This window comes from Erythrolamprus reginae, chromosome 3 (assembly GCF_031021105.1).
Source record: "Erythrolamprus reginae isolate rEryReg1 chromosome 3, rEryReg1.hap1, whole genome shotgun sequence".
Classification (NCBI taxonomy): Eukaryota; Metazoa; Chordata; class Lepidosauria; order Squamata; family Dipsadidae; genus Erythrolamprus; species Erythrolamprus reginae.
The window spans coordinates 143,581,051-143,605,847 of NC_091952.1; the positions used below are offsets into that span (position 1 = coordinate 143,581,051).

Genomic DNA, 24,797 nt, shown 5'->3' on the forward strand with positions numbered 1-24,797 from the left:
CAGGTTGGCGAACCCCGGGATGAATGTCCAGTAATAGTTCCTGAACCCCAAGAGTCTCTGGATGTCTTTCACCCAATACAGGGATTGCCACATTTGCAAGGCCTCTAACTTGCCTTGCAAACACATTCTGCCATGGCAATCCATTCTGCAGAAATAAGATGTCCCAAGAATTCAATGGTGATCTGATAAAACTGACATTTCTCTAACTTGGCATATAGGTGATGTCCTCTCAGATGTTGTAGGACTTGTTGGAGATTCTGGAGGTGACTCGCACATGAGGAAAATAGATTAGGATGTCATCAAGGTAAATCATGACAAATTGGTCCAATAAATCCCAGAAAATGTCATTCATGAAGTGTTGGAATGCAGAAGTTGTGCGTTTTCAGCCAGGCCAGGCCAAGGACGAAGGGAAAATGAAGTCCTTTGGTGACATAAAACTGGATGGCCTCCTCATGTTGTCCAATGACCAGGCACATGGGCTGGGCCATGAACTTGATTGGTCTAGACACCAACACATGACCATTGATCGTCTCGACCATCATGGGGGGGGGGGGTTGACTGGTCACAAAGGTAGAAACATAGAAACATAGAAGATTGACAGCAGAAAAAGACCTCATGGTCCATCTAGTCTGCCCTTATACTATTTCTTGTATTTTATCTTAGGATGGATATATGTTTATCCCAGGCATGTTTAAATTCAGTTACTGTGGATTTGCCAACCACGTCTGCTGGAAGTTTGTTCCAAGGATCTACTACTCTTTCAGTAAAATAATATTTTCTCATGTTGTTTTTGATCTTTCCCCGAACTAACTTCAGATTATGTCCTCTTGTACTTGTGTTCACTTTCCAATTAAAAACAATTCCCTCCTGAACCTTATTTAACCCTTTAACATATTTATTTATTTTTAAATATATTTTATTAATTTTTCAAAAAACAAACATAACAAACATAACATACAACATTTAGTGGAGCTTACAGTCACTCTGCTCAAAGTAGAAATCATCATCATAATAATAAAAGAAAAATTTTATCTATAAAATATATGTAAATATATAAAGTGAAAATATCAGTTATAATATAATAAATCTAAAACTATATCAAAGTTTATAAAAATATATATATAAATAAGAAATTTTTAGAGAAGAAAGAAAAAAATTATGTTTATATTAGTAAATAATTACCATCTAATACAATTCTACTACTAAATTCAAATATTCAAAATAATATAACAACACACTTATCCCTTTTTCCTTGTTTCCCATCAAGAACAGTGATCCCTCGAGTATCGCGAGGGTTCCGTTCCAAGACCCCTCGCGATAATCGATTTTTCGCGATGTAGGGTTGCAGAAGTAAAAACACCATCTGCGCATGCGCGCCCTTTTTTTTCATGGCCGCACATGCGCAGATGGTGGAGTTTGCGTGGGCGGCGGGCGGCACCCAGGGAAGGTTCCTTCGGCCTCCCAGCAGCTGATCTGCTCTGCAGCGTGGCAGCAGCGAGGAGCCGAAGATGGGGTTTCCCCGTTGCCCAGGCAAAGGGGAAACCCCATCTTCGGCTCCTCGCTGCTGCCGCGCTGCGGAGCAGATCAGCTGCTGGGCAGCCGAAGGAACCTTCCCTGGGTCTTCCCGCTGCCCAGGCAAAGGGGAAACCCCAAGATCACTTGCCGCTTGCCGCTTGCCCGTTCACCCGCCCGCCCGGCTGCTCGCTTGCCGCTTGCCTGTCACCCGCCCACCCAGCCATTCGCTTGCCACTTGCCGCTTGCCCGTTCACCCGCCTGCCCGGCTGCTCGCTTGCCGCTTGCCCATTCACCCGCCCGCCCGGCTGCTCGCTTGCCGCTCGAGAGCAAGAGGGGGAGAGATAGAGAAAGAGAGAGAAGGAAAGAAAGAGATCAGAGAGGGAGGAAGAGAGTGTGAGAGAGGAAGAAGCAAGATAGAGAAAGAGAGAAAGAAAGAAAGATGAGAAAGGAAAGGAGTGACGTCATCGGGTGGAAAAATCGCGATATAGCGTTTCGCGAAGATTGAGATTGCGAAAATCGAGGGATCACTGTATATGCTTTCTGCCAGATATCATAAAATTCTGATTCTTCTTGGTTGTTTAACCGTCTCGTCATCATATCTAGCTCGGCGGAGTCTAGGACCTTCTTAAGAATATCTGTTTCTTTTGGAATCTCAATATCTTTCCATTTTTGCGCAAAAGCTATCCTGGCTGCTACTAATATGTGAACCATTAAATAATATATGTCTTTTTTGTATTTATTATTTGATATGCCTAGAAAAAAAAAATCTGGTGTTTTGTTGATTTCTTGTTGTGTTATTTCTCTCAACCATTTTTCTATTAAATTCCAATATTCTTTTGCTTTTGGGCACATCCACCAACTATGGTAGTAGGTATCTATTTCTGTTTTACATTTCCAACAGTTGGGTGAATTAGTTTGAAACATTTTTGAAATTCTGCTTGGTGGTAAGTGCCAGATATAAAACATCTTAATCTGATTTTCTTTAAAAGTATTTGATTTTGTTATTTTCCAGTTATACGTCCATACCTTTTCCCAGGTATTTAAATCTATCTCTTTATTTAAATTTCTACACCAACTAATCATGTTATCCTTTAATATCCATTCTATATTTTTACAATTAATTAAAAATTTATATTTTTTCCCAATCAGTTTTCTTTTATCTGTTCTTAATAATTTGCCTAGTATATTGTTATCCTTTCTAAGTATTTATGTTGTTTTATCTTTATGAAACCTTAATTTGTGTATATTGCCACCAGTCTATAACCAGCGATCAACCAGTGGAACAACCTGCCTGCGGAGGTTGTGAACTCCCCAACTCTGGACACTTTCAAGAGGAGATTGGACTGCCATTTGGCTGGGGTGCTTTAGGATTCCTGCTCAGGCATGGTCTGAGCAGGGACCATGCATGGTCCCTTTCAACTCTAACAATAAATAAATAAATAAATAAATAAATAAATAAATAAATAAATAAATAAATAAATAAATAGTTGTTATTTTTCTTTTTTCTATAGTCGTCAAACTATAGCTAGAAACTTGTGTCCAACTTTCCACAAAGGAAAGAGAAGAGGAAGCAAGGTAAGATAAGGCTGGAAGGAAAAACTGAAAAAGAACATCTGAAGATGCAGATGATAATTTGCCTGAAGACAAATGTGGTCATACATGATAGCATTCTTTAAGTACATGAAAACCATTATTCATATTTGTTTTCAGAAGATAAAAAAAGCAGATAAAGAAATAGATTTCAGTGGAGCATCAGAAAAAAAAATCCAAATGCTAAGAGCTATTTAGCAATAGAAACAAATATTGAGAGGTAGCTGACTCACTCAATGACAAAAATGGCATTTGTCAGGGATACTGAAATAGTGGATTCCTGTCCCTCACAAAAGATTGGACTAAATGATCTCCAATGTCACTTCCAATTCTTACATTCTAAAGTTCTGTCAGCTTATTTGAAATGGCTGGTCAAGAAACTGGCTCAATTTTCCAAAGATGCAAACACTGATAAAGAATTACTGAAGAAAAGCTATTAAGATATTATGAAAGAACTCTAGCAACTGTTGTATCAAATACAACTTATAGTGAAATCAAGGTTCACATTCTTATGCTTTATATTCTTGCCCATGTAGGATAATAGACTTTTTTCTTTTTCAGGCAGGAGATGGTTTGGTTTACTTTGATCAAAATAAGATATAAATTATTTTTGGTTGATTGAAGAAACCTCTGAGTAACTTACCATATTGAGTGATAAATGAAATACAACTGCTCACAATTATGGGGATGCCATTTTTGCTGAGCTGCTGGTCTTGCAAGGCATTCCCTTGACTTCCTGCTGAATTCTGAATAGCTGTGCACCATGAAGAAAAGTCTAGTTGTGATGCTCCTTGAAGACAGAATGTCCTAAAATGGAAGCATGGATAAATGTGATTACAGCAATCAGAAATCATGTGTTACTTTTTGTTTCCGGGAGTATTAGCTTTATTTTTTACTATAACATTACCCACTTACTCTAGGAAGTCCTCTCTTTTTCCAAGCATTCCACTATCTTGTCATAGTCAATACTATCTGCTCCCTGCGGATTCTGTGTTCCTGGCAATCATTCCACCCCAATAATCAGAATATGGCCTTCTGCAATAAAATTGCTGCCCAACTCTGTATACACATTATTTTCTAAAGTTGTATCTGTTTTTACACAATGAATAAATTTGCATAGTGCTTTCAGTTACATTAACAGGTTACATTGTACCTGTTAATATAACTAAAAACAGGTTTATACTTTTTGTAAAAACAGATAAATTGTTGGAAGTGACATAAAGCCTGTATTGGCAAGATATAACATTCACATTTCTCTGCACCACTAGATGCCACCATTGCCTAAGATTTCTACATTACACCCAAACTAATAGCTGAAAATCTATTCTGATTTTTTTGTCAAATAAGTTCTTCCAATAATCAACCAAATGTTTCCAGCATTTTAATATGCCTTTTCAAAATATTGCCAAAAAAATATTCCAGTCTTTCTGTATTTTAAAAATGTTGTAATTATTTTCTTTCAGCTCTGTAATCGTTCTCTAAGTGTTTTTTCACCTCCTTTTTACCACTTGAGAGTCTATCTTTTTGGAGTTTCTTTTATTTGGGGTTTAATCTCTAGTATAGAAGTTGAAAATCACTTCACCCAGTTCCAGTCCACTGTTCACACACCACTCCAGCATATTTCTTTCTTCGGTTGTCCCAGTTTCATGGCAGCCATAATGGCCACCTCTCCTCTTTGTTGTTGGATGGGAAGGTAAGCCTCAGATCAAGCAGGAGAGTTGTCACTCTCAGTGACCTGCAAGGTGCCCCTCCTTTGTTTGTCACCCCTTCAGGGTAACTCTAGCCCTTTAAGGGCCCACCAATGAGGAGGATTCAGCCTAGTTTCATGGAACCCCATTTCCTACGACTATCCGTAGTGATGCCAAACCGGAAATCAAGATAAGTAATTCCTACATGTAAAGAATTACTGCATCTCTTTTTTTTTTTTTTTAAATATAATTTTTTATTGATTTTTAAAAAATTTAACAAAAAACAAAACGGAAAACATAAGTGTACCATCACCATACAGAAAAAAAACCCTTCACCAGGGAGGAATCAGTTTTATATCCTTCATATGCTTTGTCTCTGGGTTACATTGTTCATTCTTTATAGAGTGATTGAATTTTATTTCTTACATTTGCATCGCTTACTGATGTTGTTAATATATAATTTTTAACCTTCTCCCACCGCCTCATTGTTGCTGCTAATTTCCCTTCATTATAATTATGTAGTCTAATTTCCATAATTTCATAGTGAATGTGATCCACCATATATTTGCACCAATTTTTTATCGTCCATTTATTGTCATTTTTCCACCCAAGCACTATAGTTGCTTGGGCACTTTCTATCGCTGCAATTTTGATTTCTTCATATTCTTTTACCTCACTATTTTTTATCAATAATGCTGCTTCCTTAGTTATTTTCCAATTACCATTCGTAATTTTGTTCACTTCCACTTGTATTTGTTTCCAAAATTTTTGAACTTTATTACATTCCCAAAACATATGCATAAATACTCCTTTTTCCTTGCACCCATGCCAACAATTTCCTTTCTTCGTTATTTGAAAACGTGCTAATTGTACTGGTGTATAATACCATTTATGTAATATTTTTCTTCTCATCTCTCTTATTCTTGTATTTTTAATTTTTTTAATATTTTCAATTATACCCTCCATATCCCATTCATCAATTTCTAATTCATCCTGCCAATATCTCGTCAATCCTTTTACTACTTGTTCTTCCACTTGTAATAATTCTCTATATATATTACCTGTTTGTGCTTTTATATTCTTGCACTTATCCCTTAGTATCTTTTCTAAATTTGTTTCTTGTCTCATAAATATTTCTTTGTTTTCCCTTTTACTTAAATATGTACTTATCGCATTAATTTGTAACCAGTTTTGTTGTCCCAGGCACCTCTCTATTTCATTTTTATTGATTCTTCCGTCCCTTTCATATAACTGTTCTATTCTCTGTAACCCTTTCCTCCTTAATTCCCATATTATCTTTGTGAGGTTACTTTCTTTCTTTATATTTATCACATGCAGCGTTGCTAATTTAGAGTTTGTCATTTTCAATTTATCTTGCCATTTCATCCAACTCTCTATTATCGCTTTAGTAGGATCTAATAGTCTGTTTATTTCTACCTTATTCCATTTCCTAAATATTAATTCCTGATTCTTAATATCATTAATTTCTTTCTCTAATTCTACCCATGGTTTTTCCTCTAATAATTGTAATTCCATTAGCCTATCAATATGATATGCGTCCCTATAATACTCCAAGTTTGGATTTCCCCAACCACCCTCATCCTCCGTTGCTATCAGCCATTTTTTTTTAATTCTTGGTCTTTTATTACCTTCTATCCACACGTTCAATTTAGTGTCCCATTCTCTTATCTTTCTTATTGGGAAGGTTCCATGCATTACTTGTAAAATATATAGCATTTTTGGGATAATCATCATCTTTAAAGCTCTTACTTTAGCCAATCTTCTCAAATTTTTATTTTCCCAGTTCTTAATTTGTTTCTGAATTTTTTTCCATATTAAATTATAATTAAATTCCACCATTTGTCCCGGGTTCTTTAATAACCATACTCCTAAATATTTCATTTTCTTGCTACCCAGTTTTAAACCCGATGCCTTCCGTATTTCAATTTGTTCTTTAGGCCCTGTATTTAAACAAATGATTTCTGATTTTTCCATATTCACTCTTAACCCTGATTGGTTTTTAAACTCCTGAAGTATTATAATTATTCTTTTAATCATATCTATTGGTGTTTCTGTGACTATTATAGCATCATCTGCAAATAAATTTAATTTTAATACCGTACTTCCTATTTGATATCCCTTCCATTGTGTATCTTTTCTAATTTTGTTTGCCAATGTTTCAATTGCCATTGCAAAAAGCATCGGGGATAGGGGGCATCCCTGCTTAGTCCCATTATTTATTTCTATTTTCTCCGTTCTATTTCCATTCACTCTAACATAGGCTATGTTGTCCTTGTATATTTCTTTTATTATTTGACAAAATCCTTTCCCCATATTCAAACTATTGCATAATTGGAACAAATACTCATGGTTTATTTTATCAAAGGCTTTGTAAACATCTAACTTTAATAATCCCATTTTCCTTTTAATTTTGGTGGCATGGTGGAGCACATTCACTATATTTCTAATTGGTTCATATATTCTTCTTCCTTTTATAAAACCATACTGGTCTTTCCCAATTATCCTTGGCAATATATTTTCCAGCCTATTTGCTAAAATTTTCATGAAAATTTTATAATCTTGATTTAGCAGACTAATTGGGCGGTAGGAACCTGGTTCTTTTAAGTCTCGACCTGGTTTAGGAATTGTTACAATTTCAGACACCTTCCACGTTTGTGGAACATCTAGTGTTATGAGGATATTATTATACAGTTTCTCCAAATGCGGTAATAGAATTTCTATATACGTTTTATAATATTCACCTGTAAATCCATCGGGGCCTGGTGCTTTACCGGGTTTTAGCCCTTTTACCACTGTAATTATTTCATCCCTTGTTATATTTGCATTTAACCTTTGTCTTTCTTCCTCATTCAGCCTTTCTTTAACCTCTATTTCTTGTAACATAACATGTTCTTTTTCATATAATTTTGCATAAAATTCTCTTATTACATTTTCTACTTCTCTGTTACCATATTTCATTACCCCATCCTTATCCTTCAAACCATTTATTATTAATTTTTCTTTTCTTTTTTTAAGGTATTTCGCCATTTGTAATGCTGATTTCTTCCCCCATATTTCAATTCTCTGTTTCATTGCTATTCTCATATTATTCCAATTTTCTTCCTCTATGTCCTTTAATTGTCTTTGTTTAAGTCTTAACAAGTCATTCCATTCTTTATTTCTGGTTATTCTCAAATTTTCTCTTATTGATTCTATTTCCCTTATTCTTTTTTCCCTTTCCATCCCCCAACTTTTTCTAATATAAGACTCCATACTAATTAGATTGCCCCTAATAACTGCCTTCTTCGTGTCCCAGATAACTGATTGTCTCATTCCATCATTTTGATTTATTTCATAAAATTCCTGAATATCTTTCTGAATTTTTTCCTTATTTTCTTCACTTGCTGAGACAATTGTATTATATCTCCAAATTCTTTCTCTACCAGTAGGGTCAATCTTTATAACTGCCGTTATAGCTGCATGATCAGATATCCAATTACTTTTGATTTCTGCCTTTTTAACTTGGATATTTCCTGTTTTGTTCATGAATATATAATCAATACAGCTAAACTTATTGTGTCTTGCTGAATAATATGTCCCCCTATTTGAGTTATCAGCGTGTAAATCTATCATATTCAACTTATTCAAATTTAATTGCTTCTTTTCTTTGTTATTAGCTGTTATTTCTACATTGAAATCCCCAGCGAATATCACCATCCCCTCTGAAAATAAATCCAGTTTACGTTTTGCATTCATAATAAATTGTTTAGCATTTACATTTGGAGCATATATTACCGCTAACGTTATCATCTTTTGATTCATTTTTCCTTTTACAAATAATAATCTTCCTTCTTTATCCCCTTTTGTTTGTATCACCTGAAAAACATTTCTTTGATTTATTAATATGGCCACTCCTTTACAGTTTGTTTTTCCTCTACTCTCAAAAATATATTTCCATTCTTTACTCTCAATCAATTTATCCGTTTTTTTCCTTCCCTTATGAGTTTCAGTAAGAAATAAGAAATCCACATAGTTTTCTTTCGCTAATTTCAGTAGTCTATATCTTTTCACTGGCGATGCTAAACCATTTATATTCAGTAACATAATTGTTCGATACTGCATCTCTACAAAAATATATGAAACAGGAAGTCCTGAACTTATAAAAGTTAATTTAGTGACTGTTCAACAATACTGAAAAAAGTGACTTATGACCATTTTTCACACTTATGACTGTTGCAGTATCCCCATGGTCATGTGATTTACATTTGGAGGCTTGACAACTGGCTCATATTCATTCATTGTCCTGGCATCATGTGATCACCTTTTGTGACCTTCTGACAAGCAAAGTCAATGGGGAAGACACTTAACAACTGTATCACTAAGTTAAGTTTAAGTTTTATTAGATTTGTATGCCGCCCCTCTCCGAAGACTCGGGGTGGCTCACAACAACAGCAATACAATATACAAAGTACAAATCCAATATAAGTTAAAAGCAATTTAAAACCCATAAATATTAAAAAACTATCATTACTACACAGTCATACCATTCTCATATATTACAGTCAGAAAAAAAGGTGGTGCTGGGGGGACAAGATAGTTATTCCCCCCCATTGCCTGGCAACATAGATAGGTCTTCAACATCTTACAGAAGGCGGGAAGAGTAGGGGCAATTTGAATCTCCGGGGGGAGTTGATTCCACAGGGCCAGGGCTGCCACAGAGAAAGCTCTTCCCCTGGGTCCTGCCAAATGGCATTGTTTAGTCGACGGCACCCGGAGAAGGCCAACTCTGTGGGACCTGATTGGCCTCTGGGATTCATGCGGCAGAAGGTGGTCCCGGAGGTATTCCGGTCTGATGCCATGTAGGGCTTTATTTATTTATTTATTTATTTATTTATTTATTTATTATTTGGATTTGTATGCCGCCCCTCTCCGAAGACTCGGGGCGGCTCACAACAAGTGAAAAACAATCCAATACATAATCCAATTAATTAAAATATTAAAAGTTTAAAAAAACCCTATACTAACATACACACAATCAAGCATACCATGTATAAATTCAGCGGGCCCAGGGGGAGATGTTTAGTTTCCCCATGCCTGACGGCAAAGGTGGGTTTTGAGAAGTTTACGGAAGGCAGGAAGAGTAGGGGCAGTTCTGATCTCCGGGGGGAGTTGGTTCCAGAGAGTCGGTGCCGCCACAGAGAAGGCTCTCCCCCTGGGGCCCGCCAACCGACATTGTTTAGTTGACGGGACCCGGAGGAGGCCCACTCTGTGGGACCTAATCGGTCGCTGGGATTCGTGCGGCAGAAGGCGGTCTCGGAGATATTCTGGTCCGATGCCATGAAGGGCTTTAAAGGTCATAACCAACACTTTGAATTGTGACCGGAAACTGATCGGCAGCCAATGCAGACTGCGGAGTGATGGTGAAACATGGGCATACCTGGGTAAGCCCATGACTGCTCTCGCAGCTGCATTCTGCACGATCTGAAGTTTCTGAACAATTTTCAAAGGTAGCCCCATGTAGAGAGCATTACAGTACTCGAACCTCGAGGTGATGAGGGCATGAGTGACTGTGAGCAATGAGTCCCAGTCCAGATAGGGCCGCAACTGGTGCACCAGGCGAACCTGGGCAAAGGCCCCCCTCGCCATAGCTGAGAGATGGTTTTCTAATGTGAGCTGTGGATTGAGGAGGACGCCCAAGTTGCGGACCCTCTCTGAGGGGGTCAATAATTCCCCCCCCCCAGGTTAATGGACGGACAGATGGGATTGTCCTTGGGAGGAAAAACCCACAGCCACTCCGTCTTATCCGGGTTGAGCTTGAGTCTGTTGACACCCATCCAGGCCCCAACAGCCTCCAGGCACCGGCACATCACTTCCACCGCTTCGTTGACTGGGCATGGGGTGGAGATGTAAAGCTGGGTATCATCCGCATATTGATGATACCTCACCCCATGTCCTTGGATGATCTCGCCCAGCGGTTTCATGTAGATGTTGACTAGCAGGGGGGAGAGGACCAACCCCTGAGGCACCCCACAAGGGAGAAACCTAGGAGCCGACCTCTGACCCCCCACTAACACCGACTGCGACCGGCCAGAGAGGTAGGAGGAGAACCACTGGAGAACAGTGCCTCCCACCCCCAACCCCTCCAGCCGGTGCAGAAGGATACCATGGTCAATGGTATCGAAAGCCGCTGAGAGGTCAAGGAGCACCAGGACAGAGGATAAACCCCTGTCCCGGGCCCGCCAGAGATCATCCATCAACGCGACCAAAGCGGTTTCCGTGCTGTAACCGGGCCTGAAACCCGACTGTTGGGGACCTAGATAATCGGCTTCTTCCAAGGACCGCTGGAGCTGGAGTGCCACCACCTTCTCAACAACCTTCCCCATAAAGGGAAGGTTGGAGACTGGACGATAGTTATTAAGTATGGCTGGGTCCAGGGAGGGCTTCTTGAGGAGGGGGCGCACGAGCGCTTCTTTATAGAGTGATGGAAAAACTCCCCTCCCCAAGGAAGCGTTGGTAATCTCCTGGGCCCAGCTCCGTGTCACCTCCCTGCCGGCCGAAACCAACCAGGAGGGACACGGATCCAGTAAACTGGTGGCGGAACTCACAGCTCCAATCGCCTTGTCCACTTCATCAGGTGTCACCAGATCAAACTCTTCCCAGACAGGTGGACAAGTACGTGCCCCAGTCACCTCGACTGACTCGTTGTCAGTCGACTCTGTCTTACAATTGGAGTCGAGGTTGGCCCGGATCTGAGCGACTTTATCAGCGAAAAACGTGTTAAACTCCTCGGCACTACTCTGCAAGGGCTCCCCAACTCCCCCCTGGTTAAGAAGGGAGCGGGTCACCCTAAACAGAGCGGCCGGGCGGGATTCCGCTGATGCAATCAAGGCGGCATGGTACGCGCATCTTGCCGCCTTGAGTGCCACTTTGTAAGTCTTAATAAAAGCTCTTACAAGTGTTCGATCGGATTCAGATCTACTCTTCCTCCATCGCTTCTCTAGACGTCTCTTTTGGCGTTTCAACTCCCGGAGCTCCTTGTTGAACCATGGGGCTCTACGGGGTCTAGCGCCACGGAGAGGTCGCAAAGGCGCAATCCGGTCGAGAGCCTCCGCAGCAGCCATATTCCAGGCCTCCGCAAGAGACTCTGCCGAACTGTGGATGAGTGCCTCTGGAATAACCCCAAGCGCTGTCTGAGAGCCCTCTGGGTCCATCAGGCGTCTGGTGCGGAACATCTTAATTGGTTCCGCCTCCCTGCGGGGAAGGATTGGAGCCAGGAAGTCAAGCCGTAGTAGGAAATGGTCTGACCATGACAAAGGCAATGTTTCTAAGCCCCTTAGTCTCAGACCATTACTCAATTGCTCGGAAAGGAATACCATGTCAGATGCGTGCCCTCCCTCGTGAGTCGGACCCTGTACTACTTGAGTCAGGTCCATGGCTGTCATGGTGGCCATGAACTCCTGTGCCAACCCAGAGGTTTCGCCGAGTGACGGCAGGTTGAAGTCCCCCAGGACAATAAGTCCGGGGAACTCCACCGCCAACCCGGCTACCTCCTCGAGTAGCACAGGCAGGGCTTTTGACACGCAGCTGGGAGGCAGGTACATGAGAAATAAGCCCACCTGAACCCCTAAGTCCAACTTCATCAAGAGAGACTCGCAACCTGCAATTTCCAGAGCAATGAGTCTACGTAGGCAAAGGCTCTCCCTGGCTATAATAGCCACTCCTCCCCCCCTTCCCTGGGGTCGAGGTTGATGCCATATCTGAAACCCAGCTGGGCAAATTTCAGAGAGAGGAACACCCCCCTCTGGGCCCAGCCAGGTTTCAGTAATACATGCCAGGTCGGCCTCCTCATCCAGGATCAAATCCCGGATGAGGAGAGCTTTATTTACCACCGACCTGGCATTGAGCAGCAGCAACCTGAGCCCAGGGCCAGAGTTACACTCATCACCAGTACCCAAGATTGGGCTCACAGAGCCAGAACAAGGGATCGTTATTAAGCAACGATCCCTCGTTCCCCTGGAACGGCTAACTCTGTGGCCCCCGCCATATCTGCCTCTCCCCAGCAACACTGGAATATTCCGACCCTCTGCCACCCCAGAGATCAGTGCCCCTTCCTCTCCTGTCTCCCGAGCGTCAGGTGGGCCAAATCTGTCGTTCATACTATTTTCATTCATCTCATGCATACCACGACCCCACCCATTCCAACCATCACACTCACACCAATCATTCATCCTATGCACAATATTACATACACCCCAGTCATCCATTCATTAAGAAACCCTCCAATAATATTAAGATTAAATTAGTAATAATTAAAATAGATTAACTTGATTATTAAAATACAATAAGAAAAATATCTAAATTTATCTAATTTAAAAACTATAAATATAATATATATATATATATAAAATATAAAAAATATAAAAAATATCGGAAATTAGTCAGCAATAAAATTCTTAATTAGTTCTTAATTGGAAGTTCTGGATTGTAACAGTGTTCAGGGTCCCAGGGGAGTATCTCAGCCTGGTTAAAAGAAAGGATCTCTTCTTGATATTAGTCACCCCTTTTTCTGGCGCTATGATGTCTCCCAGGTCTCTTCTCAGTCCCTCAGTTCCATCACCAGTCTCTTGGCTCTCATAGGACCCTCGCCCCTCGCTGGTCACTCCTCGGTGGCCTCCGATGGCGTTGCTGATTTCCGAGCGACATTTCCAGTTCTCTGTCTGCCAGACCCCACTGCATGGCCTCCAAGAACTCTCTTTTCCACCTCGATATCGCTTCGACATCTCCCCCAGTCTCCACGCTCCTCTCACGGACCACCATCTCCTCTTCCTCGACAGCAATATCCAGTCTAATCTTTCCATGCAGGTCTTTTCACCCCGTAGAGCCTCCGACGCTTGGGCGCTCCCACCAAGCAGCTCACAAGCGTCCTTAGTTCATGGGGGGGGGGAGTCGTTCCAGCAGCAGCACCTCCAGCCAGCGTCACCTTCGCCTCTCGGTCCCGTCTCTCCTCGTTCTCTCCTCCCTTCAAGGCTCCACTTTTATCAATATCAATCAATCTCTCCCCCCAGTCTCAGCTACAGCCTCCCGTTGTAATCAAGGGAACCGCCATTTCCCCGCAGCCCAGCTGCTTCCTCCACAAAATCTCCGTGGCTGAAATAGATTGAAACAAATGCCACGGAAAAGGGTGCAGCAAGATCTTCCCACGCTGAATAAAAACAATCTCTGCTAAGCTCAGACAGCAGGCAGCGTGCTGCGGGGCTGTGAACAACAAGCTATAAACAAGCTGTAAACCGTCGTTTCCGGAGCCCAGCCGACCGAGCCATAAACTCTGGGGGCAGAGAGAACACGGAGCACTAAGCAGAAAAGAGGGTTCCTTCTGAGCAGCAACTGCTCATCTTCCAAACCTGCAGAACCCCAAGTCCAATTTAGCTCCAATTTCCCATATTTTTGGTGTTATTTTGCCGTAGTCCGGAGGAGCAGCAACATCGCCTTCCTGCTTCCTCCTCCACCGGAACCGGAAATTTTTATAGGTCATTACCAGCACTTTGAATTGTGACCGGAAACTGATCGGCAACCAGTGCAGGCTGCAGAGTGTTGGTGAATGTGGGCAGATCTTGGAAGCCCCACAATAGCTCTTGCAGCCATATTCTGCACAATCTGAAGTTTCTGAACATTTTTCAAAGGAAGCCCCATGTAGAGACCGTTGCAGTAGTTGAACTTCGAGGTGACGAGGGCATGAGTGACTGTGAGCAGTGACTCCCGGTCCAAATAGGGCCACAACTGGTGCACCAGGCGGAACTGGGCAAACTCCCTCCTCGCCACAGCTGAAAGAAGGTGCTCAAATGTTAGCTGTGGATCGAGGAGGACACCCAAGTTGCAGACCCTCTCTGAGGGGGTCAATAATTCCCCCCCAGGGTAATGGATGGACAGATGTAATTGTCCTTGGGAGGCAAGACCCACAGCCACTCTGTCTTGTCAGGGTTGAGTTTGAGCCTATTGACACCCATCCAGACCCTAACAGCCTCCAGGCACCGGCACATCACTTCCACTGCTTTGCTGACTGGACATGGGGTGGAGATGTACAACTGGGTATCATCAGCATACTGATGATACCTCACCCCATGCCCCTGGATGATCTCACCCAACGGTTTCATGTAGATATTAAATAGCAGGGGGAGAGGACCGACCCCTGAGGCACCCCACAAGGGTACCTAGAGGTCGACCTCTGACCCCCCACTAACACCAACTGTGACTGACCAAAGAGGTAGGAGGAGAACCACTGAAGGACAGTGCCTCCAACTCCCAACCCCTCCAGCCGGTGCAGAAGGATACCATGGTTGATGGTATTGAAAGCCGCTGAGAGGTCAAGAAGCACCAGGACAGAGGACAAGCCCCTGTCCCGGGCCTGCCAGACCAAAGCAGTTTTCGTGCTGTAGCTGGGCCTGAATCCTGACTGTTGAGGGCCTAGATAATTGGCTTCTTCCAAGGACCGCTGGAGCGCCAGCACTTCTCGACAACCTTCCCCATAAAGGGAAGGTTGGAGACTGGATGATAGTTATTAAGTACTGGGTTCACGGAAGACTTCTTGAGGAGGGGGCACACAAGTGCCTCCTTATAAGGAGCCAGAAAGAAACCCCCCTCAAAGAAGCATTGACAATTTCCTGGATCCAGCTCCGTGTCACTTTTCTGCTGGCTGAAACCAGCCAAGAGGGACACGGATCCAGTAGGCAGGTGGTGGAACTCACAGCTCCAATGGCCTTGTCCACTTCATCAGGTGTCACCAGGTCAAACTCCGCCCAGACAGATGGACAAGGACGGGCCCCAGTCACCTCGACTGACTCGTTGACAGCCAACACTGCTATCCAATTGGAGTCGAGGTCTGTCTGGATCTGAGCGACTTTATCAGTGAAAAACGAGTTAAATTCCTCAGCACTGCTCTGCAAGGGCTCCCTAACTCCCCCATGATTAAGAAGGGAGCGGGTCACCCTAAACAGAGCGGCCGGGCGAGATTCTGCTGATGCAATCAAGGCGGCATGGTATGCACATCTTGCCGCCTGGAGTGCCACTTTGTAAGTCTTAATATGAGCTCTTACAAGTGTTCGGTCAGATTAGGATTTACTCTTCCTCCATCGCTTCTCTAGACATCTCTTCTGGTGTTTCAACACCCAGAGCTCCTCAGTAAACCAAGGAGCCCTCTGGGGTCTACTGCCACAGAAAGGTTGCAACGGCGCAATTCAGTCAAGAGCCTCCGTAACAGCCCTGTTCCAGGCCACAGCAAGAGACTCCGCCAAGCTGTGGACGAGTGAATCCGGTAAAACCCCAAGCGCCCTCTGAAAACCTTCTGGATCCATCAGGTGTCTGGGGCGGAACCACCTAGTCGGTTCTGCCTCCCTGCATGGAAGGATTGGTGCCTTGAAGTCAAGCCGTAGCAGAAAATGGTCTGACCATGACAAAGGCACAACCTCTAAGCCCCTTTATGTCAGACCATTACTCAACTGCTCTGAGAGAAATATCATGTCAGGCACATGTCTGAACTACTTGGGTTAGGTCCATGGCTGTCATGGTGGCCATAAACTCCTGTGCTAGCCCAGAGGATTCACTGAGTGATGGCAGATTCAAGTCCCCCAGGACAATAAGTCTGGGGGACTCCACCGCCAGCCCGGCTACCTCTCAAGCAGCACAGGCAGGGCTGTTGACATGCAGCTGTTAGGCAGGTACGTGAGCAACAAGCCCACCTGAACCCCACAAGGAGGGACTCACAACCCACAATATCAGGAGCAGCGAGTCTGCACAGGCTAACAGACTCCTTGGCTATAATGGCCACTCCTCCCCCCCTTCCCTGGGGTCGTGGCTGATGCTGTACCTGAAACCCAGCTGGGTACATTTCAGAGAGGGGCCCAGCCAGGTCTCAGTCACACATACCAGGTCAGCCTCCTCCTTCATAATCAAGTCCTGGATGAGGAGAGCCTTGTTAACTACCGACCTGGCATTGAGCAGCAGCAGCCTGAGTCCAGGGTCCGGATTACATAATCACCAGAGCCCCAGGTTGAGGCCAACGGGCCGGAACATGGGATTGCTTTCAAGTAGTGTTCCCTCGTTCCCCTGAAATGGCTTGCCCCATGACTCCCACCCTATCTGCCTCTCCCCAGCAGCACCGGGATGTTCTGGCCCTCTTCCACCCCAGAGATAGGCTAACTGGTTAACCGGTTAGCTGTTAAAATTCATCTGAGACAGTGATGTAATAGTCAGTTAGTCTAAAATCAGTTCTATGGGAAAAATCATCAAACAATTAGCCATTCCAGGTCAATAAATCGACAATGTCCTCTGTAGATCTTCCTTTAAATCTTTGAATCTGCTGTAAAATCATCCACTAGGGGCACAGTTCCTCAATAATGATCTTCAAGAAGAGTGAGAAGATGGCAGTGGTGGGGAGGGGGAAGATGACAGGCAAGCTCTAATCCTGGCTGATATCCCCAGTCAATTGGCCTTGATGATCATAGGCAGTTCAGCATTTTGTTCACTTATTTCTCCCAGCATTGGTCGTTCTGGTCCCTCCATTCTCTCACCAGTCGATGCCCTCAGTCCGTACAGTGGCCTCCAGCCAGCCTCGGCCTCCTTCCTCCCCTGGCCACCCATTTTCTTCGTCCCCCTTCGGCACCAGTAACTCTCACCCACCAGTGCCATCCAGGGGGGTTGGGCTGTTGTTCCTTGCCCAGCAGCATCGGCAGCCTTCAACGGCCGGTATCCCTGGCTCCTCAGATGTCTTCGGTCACCCTCCGATACCGGCAGCAAGCTCCTCGGCATTCTCGGTGTCCTCAGCCCTGTTCAGTCCTGTTCAGCGGGCATGTTTATCCCACCAACCACTCTAGTCTCCGCTCTATCCTCCCACATCCCTTCGCCTCTATCTCCTCGGCACCCGTCACTCCCACTCCCTGGTGCCGCACCAAGAGGCTCAGTTCACGGCTAGGTCTTTCTGCCTCCATTCTTCCCTCAACGTCTAGGAGCGGCCGCCATCTTCCGTGCCCCAGCTGATCCCCAGCTGATCCTCCCAGCTGGTCTTTCGGGCTGTTGTCCTGGCTCCTACAAAAACAGCAGCATTCACTCTCTGAACCCCCAAACGGAGGGCTCAGCAACAAAGAAGCCACAGACAATGACTGGCCCGAAATGAGTTCGGCGTTTTTCCATGTCTCAGAAGAGCGGCAGCTCCACCATCCTCTCACCGCTCAGACAACTACAGGGATTCAACTACAGTGATTATTTAACAAATGTGGAAGAAAAGTAATAAAATGGGGCAAATAAACAAATTTAACAAATTTCTCACTTAGCAACATAAATTTCAGGCTCAATCGTGTTTGTAAGTCAAGGACTATCTATACCAAGCATGAAAGTATTTGGGTGAAAAAATGACATCATTATAGGTATGTACTACAGGTCACCCAATCAAGCAAGTATATAGATGAACTATATCCTATAGATTTGCTAATCAGTCAGTTGAGGTGTGTTGAAAAAATACTACTGTGATAATGGTAGATCTTAATTACCCTGACACAACTGGGAAATAAACACTTCATCAAGTATATACCATCCTAATGGCAGTAATGTATGAAGGTCATTCAAGCTGCCCAGTTAAACAAGCTGGAGCAATATAGGAACTTCCTAAAGATGGATGATCACTTTAGCAACAACAAAGGAATCATCTCTGGGGAGGGGTGGAGCCAATGGACATGACGACACGGAGTTCCCCTTTGCCCATGGGGATCCTCCGAATCCCCATCACCTGGGGGTCCTCCCTGGAGGGGCGGTGAAGATGATTGGTGGTGTGGTGACAGCTGAAAGCTTCCGGAATAGCAAAATGCCTAAGAACTGCTTTTTCTTTCTTTTTTAAAATATAAAAGCATTGAAAATGAACTATCTACCTATTGTTGTATTAGAAATATTTGATTGTTATACTTTAACTTGCTGAAGAAACTGAAGAAAATAACGTTACAGAACAATTTTATGGAAGGACTTTTTTTCTTTTTCTTTCTTTTATAAAATATAAAAGCATTGAAAATGATTCTTTTTTCTTTCTCTTTTAAAACATAAAATCACTGAAAATTATTTATTTACCTATTGTTGAATCAGTTGGAAAATTTTTATTGTTATACTTTAACTTGCTGAAGAAAGTGAAGAAAATAATGTTACGGAACAACTCTATGGAATTTAATGTTTGACAAACACCTGCTGGTCAGAGGAATTACTGCAGGGGGAATTTGTCCCTATGTGATTTACAGTTCCTGGCCTTGGCTTAAGAGTATTTATCTACAGTGGTGGTGATATGGAAGGTCTCTTCTGCATGGGTTGGAAAACAGCTGGTGTTGGTGACAAAAGAACTTTTTCCTAAGGATTGAACGATCTGTTATGGAAACTTAGAAAGACAGAAATGGAAAATATCACACAAGAATTTAATGAACATAGCACATATAAGGAGGTTACATTTGGACAGGGAAAAGGTTTCAAAGGGGCAAACCTGCCAGGTGGAAGAAGATATGGACAAGGATGAAGATAGAAAAGCTGATTTGGATAATGACAATTTAGAAATTGTGATTTCTTTCTTTTTTCCTTCTTTCTATGCATTGTTCCATTATGATTTTTTCATGTACAGTATTGTTTAAAAGTGAGAAAGGGGAAAAGAAGTAGAAGGAGGGTGAAATAAGAGTAATGCTGGGTAATAGTAGTTCAGACGACATTAATTAATTTATAAATTTTTAAAAAGCATAAATATTTAAGATAGATAAAAAGGTTTGAAGAAATTAATAAACAGAGTAAAGATTTTTTAGACAAAATTACAAGTTTACAAACTATTATTTTATTGATGATGATGAAATATTAAGATATAATAATAAAGAAATAAAGGGAGTAAGAAAAGATAAATATTATGAGATTTAATACACACAGGAAATATAAATAGATGAGGGGATGATTTCACCGGGTATACAGTGATGATTACACTGGCTTTGCAGTAAAAGACTATTAGAATATGGCATTATAAGATAACAGTATGAAAATAGATTGATTGAATGATGGATTAATTGGGAATTACATTTCTACTATAAATCAAATGAAGTGGTCGTAAACTGATTATGCTAAGATTTTTTAAGTTAAATTACATCAAGAGTATAAACAATAAATTCATTGATGATTATGAAAGACTAAGATATATCAAAAATGAAATAAAGCGACTAGGAAAGGATGAATATCACGACATTGTACACACTAAAAATAGATCAGGGAAGATAATTACACTGGGTTTGCAGTGATGATTACACTGGGTTTGCAGCGAAAGACTATTAGTGTAATGTAACAGTATGAGAATGGATTGAAAAATGGATAGATTGGGAGCTGCAATGGAGAATCAAAATTTATATTGATATTATAATTTTACTTGAATATTATTTTTTTAAAGAAAAACTTATGTGAAGATTATAAATAACGAATTTATTGATGACCATTACTATGGTGAAGGTTTTTTTCTTTTGTATATACTTTTACTATAAATTAAATGATGTGGTTGGAAGTTGATTATGTCATGAATATGTAACAATGTAAAATTTAACTGATTGATATCTAATGAACTTTAATGGCTCGGCCTTCACTTTCCGGTAATGCTATTGTTATGAGGATATTCAGTAATACCTTGTAGATATGAAGGGATGATATAAGTAAACTGCAGTTTAATGTTTCCAAATGTAAAATAATGCACTTGGGGAAAAGGAATCCTCAATCTGAGTATTGTATTGGCAGTTCTGTGTTAGCAAATACTTCAGAAGAAAAGGATTTAGGGGTAGTGATTTCTGACAGTCTCAAAATGGGTGAACAGTGCAGTCAGGCGGTAGGGAAAGCAAGTAGGATGCTTGGCTGCATAGCTAGAGGTATAACAAGCAGGAAGAGGGAGATTATGATCCCGCTATATAGAATGCTGGTGAGACCACATTTGGAATACTGTGTTCAGTTCTGGAGACCTCACCCACAAAAAGATATTGACAAAATTGAACGGGTCCAAAGACGGGCTACAAGAATGGTGGAAGGTCTTAAGCATAAAACGTATCAGGAAAGACTTAATGAACTCAATCTGTATAGTCTGGAGGACAGAAGGAAAAGGGGGGACATGATCGAAACATTTAAATATATTAAAGGGTTAAAGAAGGTCCAGGAGGGAAGTGTTTTTAATAGGAAAGTGAACACAAGAACAAGGGGACACAATCTGAAGTTAGTTGGGGGAAAGATCAAAAGCAACATGAGAAAATATTATTTTACTGAAAGAGTAGTAGATCCTTGGAACAAACTTCCAGCAGACGTGGTAGATAAATCCACAGTAACTGAATTTAAACATGCCTGGGATAAACACATATCCATCCTAAGATAAAATACAGAAAATAGTATAAGGGCAGACTAGATGGACCATGAGGTCTTTTTCTGCCGTCAGACTTCTATGTTTCTATGTAATATTGTTTTTTATTTTCTTCTTTATGTTAATGTTTTTTTCTTTTTGTTAAAAAGGGCAATTAAGCTAGAAATAATGATTCAGAGATGTATATGAATAAATACGGATATATGAAAATTGAATTTAGCACCATTAGAGGCCCTTTGGCCCCAATGTATTGATGATGTATTAGCCAATGGCTTTGTAAATTTGAACAGGGATGTTGGAAAATTTTATATTTGATTTTTCAGGTGATAAAAGAAAGGAGACAGCACTCGTGGAAGGTTAAATACCAAAAGCAAATGGATAATTATTGTATTATAATGTAGATGGGAGGTGTATGATATTGAACATGTTTTTGAGTGGAGAAAAATAAAAAAAAATAATCTGAAAAAAAAAACCAAAGGAATAATCTCATACTATTTTATTTATTTTTATTTTTATTTATTTGTTTTTGTCAAGCATATATAAGATTACAGTAAAAGTATAAACATGTATGCATGAGATGGTTATGGGTAATGGGAACATTAGGACAGAGACGGTAAGCATGTTGATGCACTTATGTACACCCCTTAGGAATGGGGTGAGATCATTTACTATGTAAGTGTGTGTGTATCGGGGCAGATTGCTCCTATTGCTGTTACCAGGGTGCTGCACATACAGCTTTGGATGTCTTGCATATGTGTATGTCTCCCAGTATGGTTTTGCTTCTATGCAAGCACAGGAGGCAAAATTTCACAAGCGGACACGCACCCATCCGAGATTTTGATGATTTTTTAACTTCCATGCATGCGTGCCCCTTGCAACATTTTGCTTCCTGTGCATGCACAGAAACAAAAACACGCTGGGATGCACACACACTTATACAAGATGTCCAACGCTGCTCACACAGCTCAACTTTTGCTACCGGTACAGTGTCTTTATCCATTCTCGTAGGAAACCACTACTGGTCTGTCTGTCTGTCTGTCTGTCTGTCTGTCTGTCTGTCTGTCTGTCTATCCTTTTTTATATATTTAATATTTTTATTGATTTTTAAAAATTATGAACACACACACAACATAAAACAGGTGCTCTGTGAGTAGTGCCCACCACCAGACAAGCATTCACACCCCACCACCAAATCGGGGGTGTTTCTTGTACATACCATTTTAAATCAAGAGCAAAATATCTGTTTACATATTATAGAGTGATTCCAATTTATTCCTGGTAGCTTGGTCTCAGATTCTACTCGCCATATATCATCTTACCTTGTCCCATCGTCCCATTAATTGTCGCAAGTCAGTTTCATTAACTGAATTCATCCTTTTATCCATAATCTCAAATTCAATATCTTCCACCATGTACCGGTACCAATTTTGCATTATCCATTTTGTCGCATCCTTCCAACCCAAGACTATTACTGCCTGAGCGCTTTCTATAGCTGCTTGTTTTATTTCTCTAAATTCTCCCATCGCATTGCTTTTAACTAATACTGCCATTTCCTTAGTAATTATCCATCATATATTTAACATCCTATTAATATCCTCTTGCACTTTTTGCCGAAAATTCTGCACTACCGGGCAATGTTCCCTCTAATTTTTTGGGAGGGTGGGCGGAAAAGTATAGTGTCTGAGCGGCAGTCTCTTCGGGACTGGGCAGCACAGAAATATTAAATAAATAAATAAACAAACAAATAAACAAATGAATAAAAAACCCAGCCTGTTTTGCCGCAGAGAATTTCAAAATAAAATACTGTACTGTGTGTCTATAACAGTGAGCTCATAATAGGGCAACTCTATCAATATCAAAATGCCACTTAAATAGTTGAGCTAGTTTCAAACTAGATTTTGATTTTCTTTCTCTCTTCCTTACTCCCATTCTTTTTCTTTCTCTTTTCCTTCCTCTCTTTTTTCTATCTGTTTCTCTCTGTTCCTCTGTTCCTCTCTCTCTCCTTCCCTCTCACTTTTTCCCCCTCGGCTTCTGGGCAGGTTTGGAAAACTCTGAGTTGATGATGATTTTTAAGTGAGCGATTGCTCACTGCTCAGCTTAGAGGGAACTATGCTACCGGGTATTCCGAAAGCATATGAATCAAAACTCCTTTATCTTGGCACCCATGCCAACAGATACCTTTAACATTCTGCTGAACATATGCAAGTTGAACAGATGTGCAATACCACTTATGTAATATTTCCCTGCTCATTTCCCTAACCCTCGTATTCTTAGATTTCGTTATATTCTCCATTATATTTTTCATCTCTTGCACATCTACATATATTTCACTTTGTCACCATTTAGTCAATCCTTGGATCACATCCCCGTCTGACTGCACTAACATCTTATATATATTGCTTGCTTGCGCCTTGGTACCCTCATTTTTTTCTCTTATTGTTTTTTATAACTCTATCTCCTCCCTAAATAGTGCTTCTCTATTCTCCCTTTCATTCAGATATTTGTATATTGCATTTATTTGTAGCCCTCTTCCCTTACCCAATCACCATTCTATACAATTTCTACTTGGTCTCCCATCCTTCTCATACAACTGTTCTATCTTAGTTATCCCTCTTCCCTTCAACTCTCCTATTACCTTATTTAGATTTACTTTGTTATCTCTATTTATTACAAATAATGATCAGTTTTGATTTATATAATCCTATTTTCCCCATTCCTCATCCAATTCCTCATCCACCCTCTTTTTCATTAGGTATTAACCACTTTTTCCTTACTCACGGTCTCTTATCTTCTTCAACACAATAATTAAGTTTTTTATCCCACTCCCTAAACTTTGATGCTAATAAACCCCCTGGCAATACCTGAAACAGGTACATCATTTTGGGAACTTGAAGTAAACCCAGAGGCAGGGTTGGTTGAGAACGGTACTTTTATTCAGCTCAGCATAGGTAAGTGACTTTCAGCGAGTACCGTCTGCTTTGCTTGGGAGAAACCGCTTCTTTTATACATTTGCGGTTCCCGCCAAAGCAAGAGCAGGGCGCGTCTGAGCCAATCAGGAGCGATTTCCTGATTTCCAGCTCAGACAGCGCATTAGCAAGGAACAAACTATTTACAGAGATACAAGGTAGCCATTACAGGATACAACACCCCTCCCTCCTTAGTTGGATGCATCCATCACGAAAGCCATGTGACGAAGTCGTCCAATCTGTTGGGTCGCCGAGAGGCTCGCTCCGACCTGCGCAGATCAGTTGCGTCCTCGCTACCGGCGGTGGAGGTTGGCTCGCTGTTGCTCCCCCGGCGCGGCTGGGGCCTGGTTGGGGCTCCGGCCTGTTGATTCGGCCTGGCAGGCACGACGATGGCTTCGGAGGAGGACGATGGTTCGGCGTCGCTGGAGGAGTCTCCCTGACCCGATAAGTCCATTTGAATGTCTAGTAAATCGGGTTGCGAGTTATAGTCTGTTGGAATGGGAGAGTCTTTGTCAGCGGTTTGCTCCAGGGGGTTTCCCATGCGTTTCCGAATGTGGTCAATGTGCCGTTTCCACATTCGACCATCCTCCAGTTTTACCATATATGTTTTTGGAGCAGTCTGTTTAACAACAATTCCTTTCATCCAGTTTA

General features: G+C 41.7%; 1 protein-coding gene across 1 annotated transcript in view; it reads right to left on the reverse strand.

The window, feature by feature from the left end:
• Nucleotides 1-24,797, reverse strand: part of ARAP3 (ArfGAP with RhoGAP domain, ankyrin repeat and PH domain 3) — a 500,752-nt gene that overhangs the window by 239,021 nt on the left and 236,934 nt on the right. Inside the window, exon 20 of the mRNA XM_070746896.1 lies at nt 3,749-3,912. Coding sequence (XP_070602997.1) covers nt 3,749-3,912 — 164 coding nt within the window. The remainder of the gene's footprint in view (nt 1-3,748; nt 3,913-24,797) is intronic.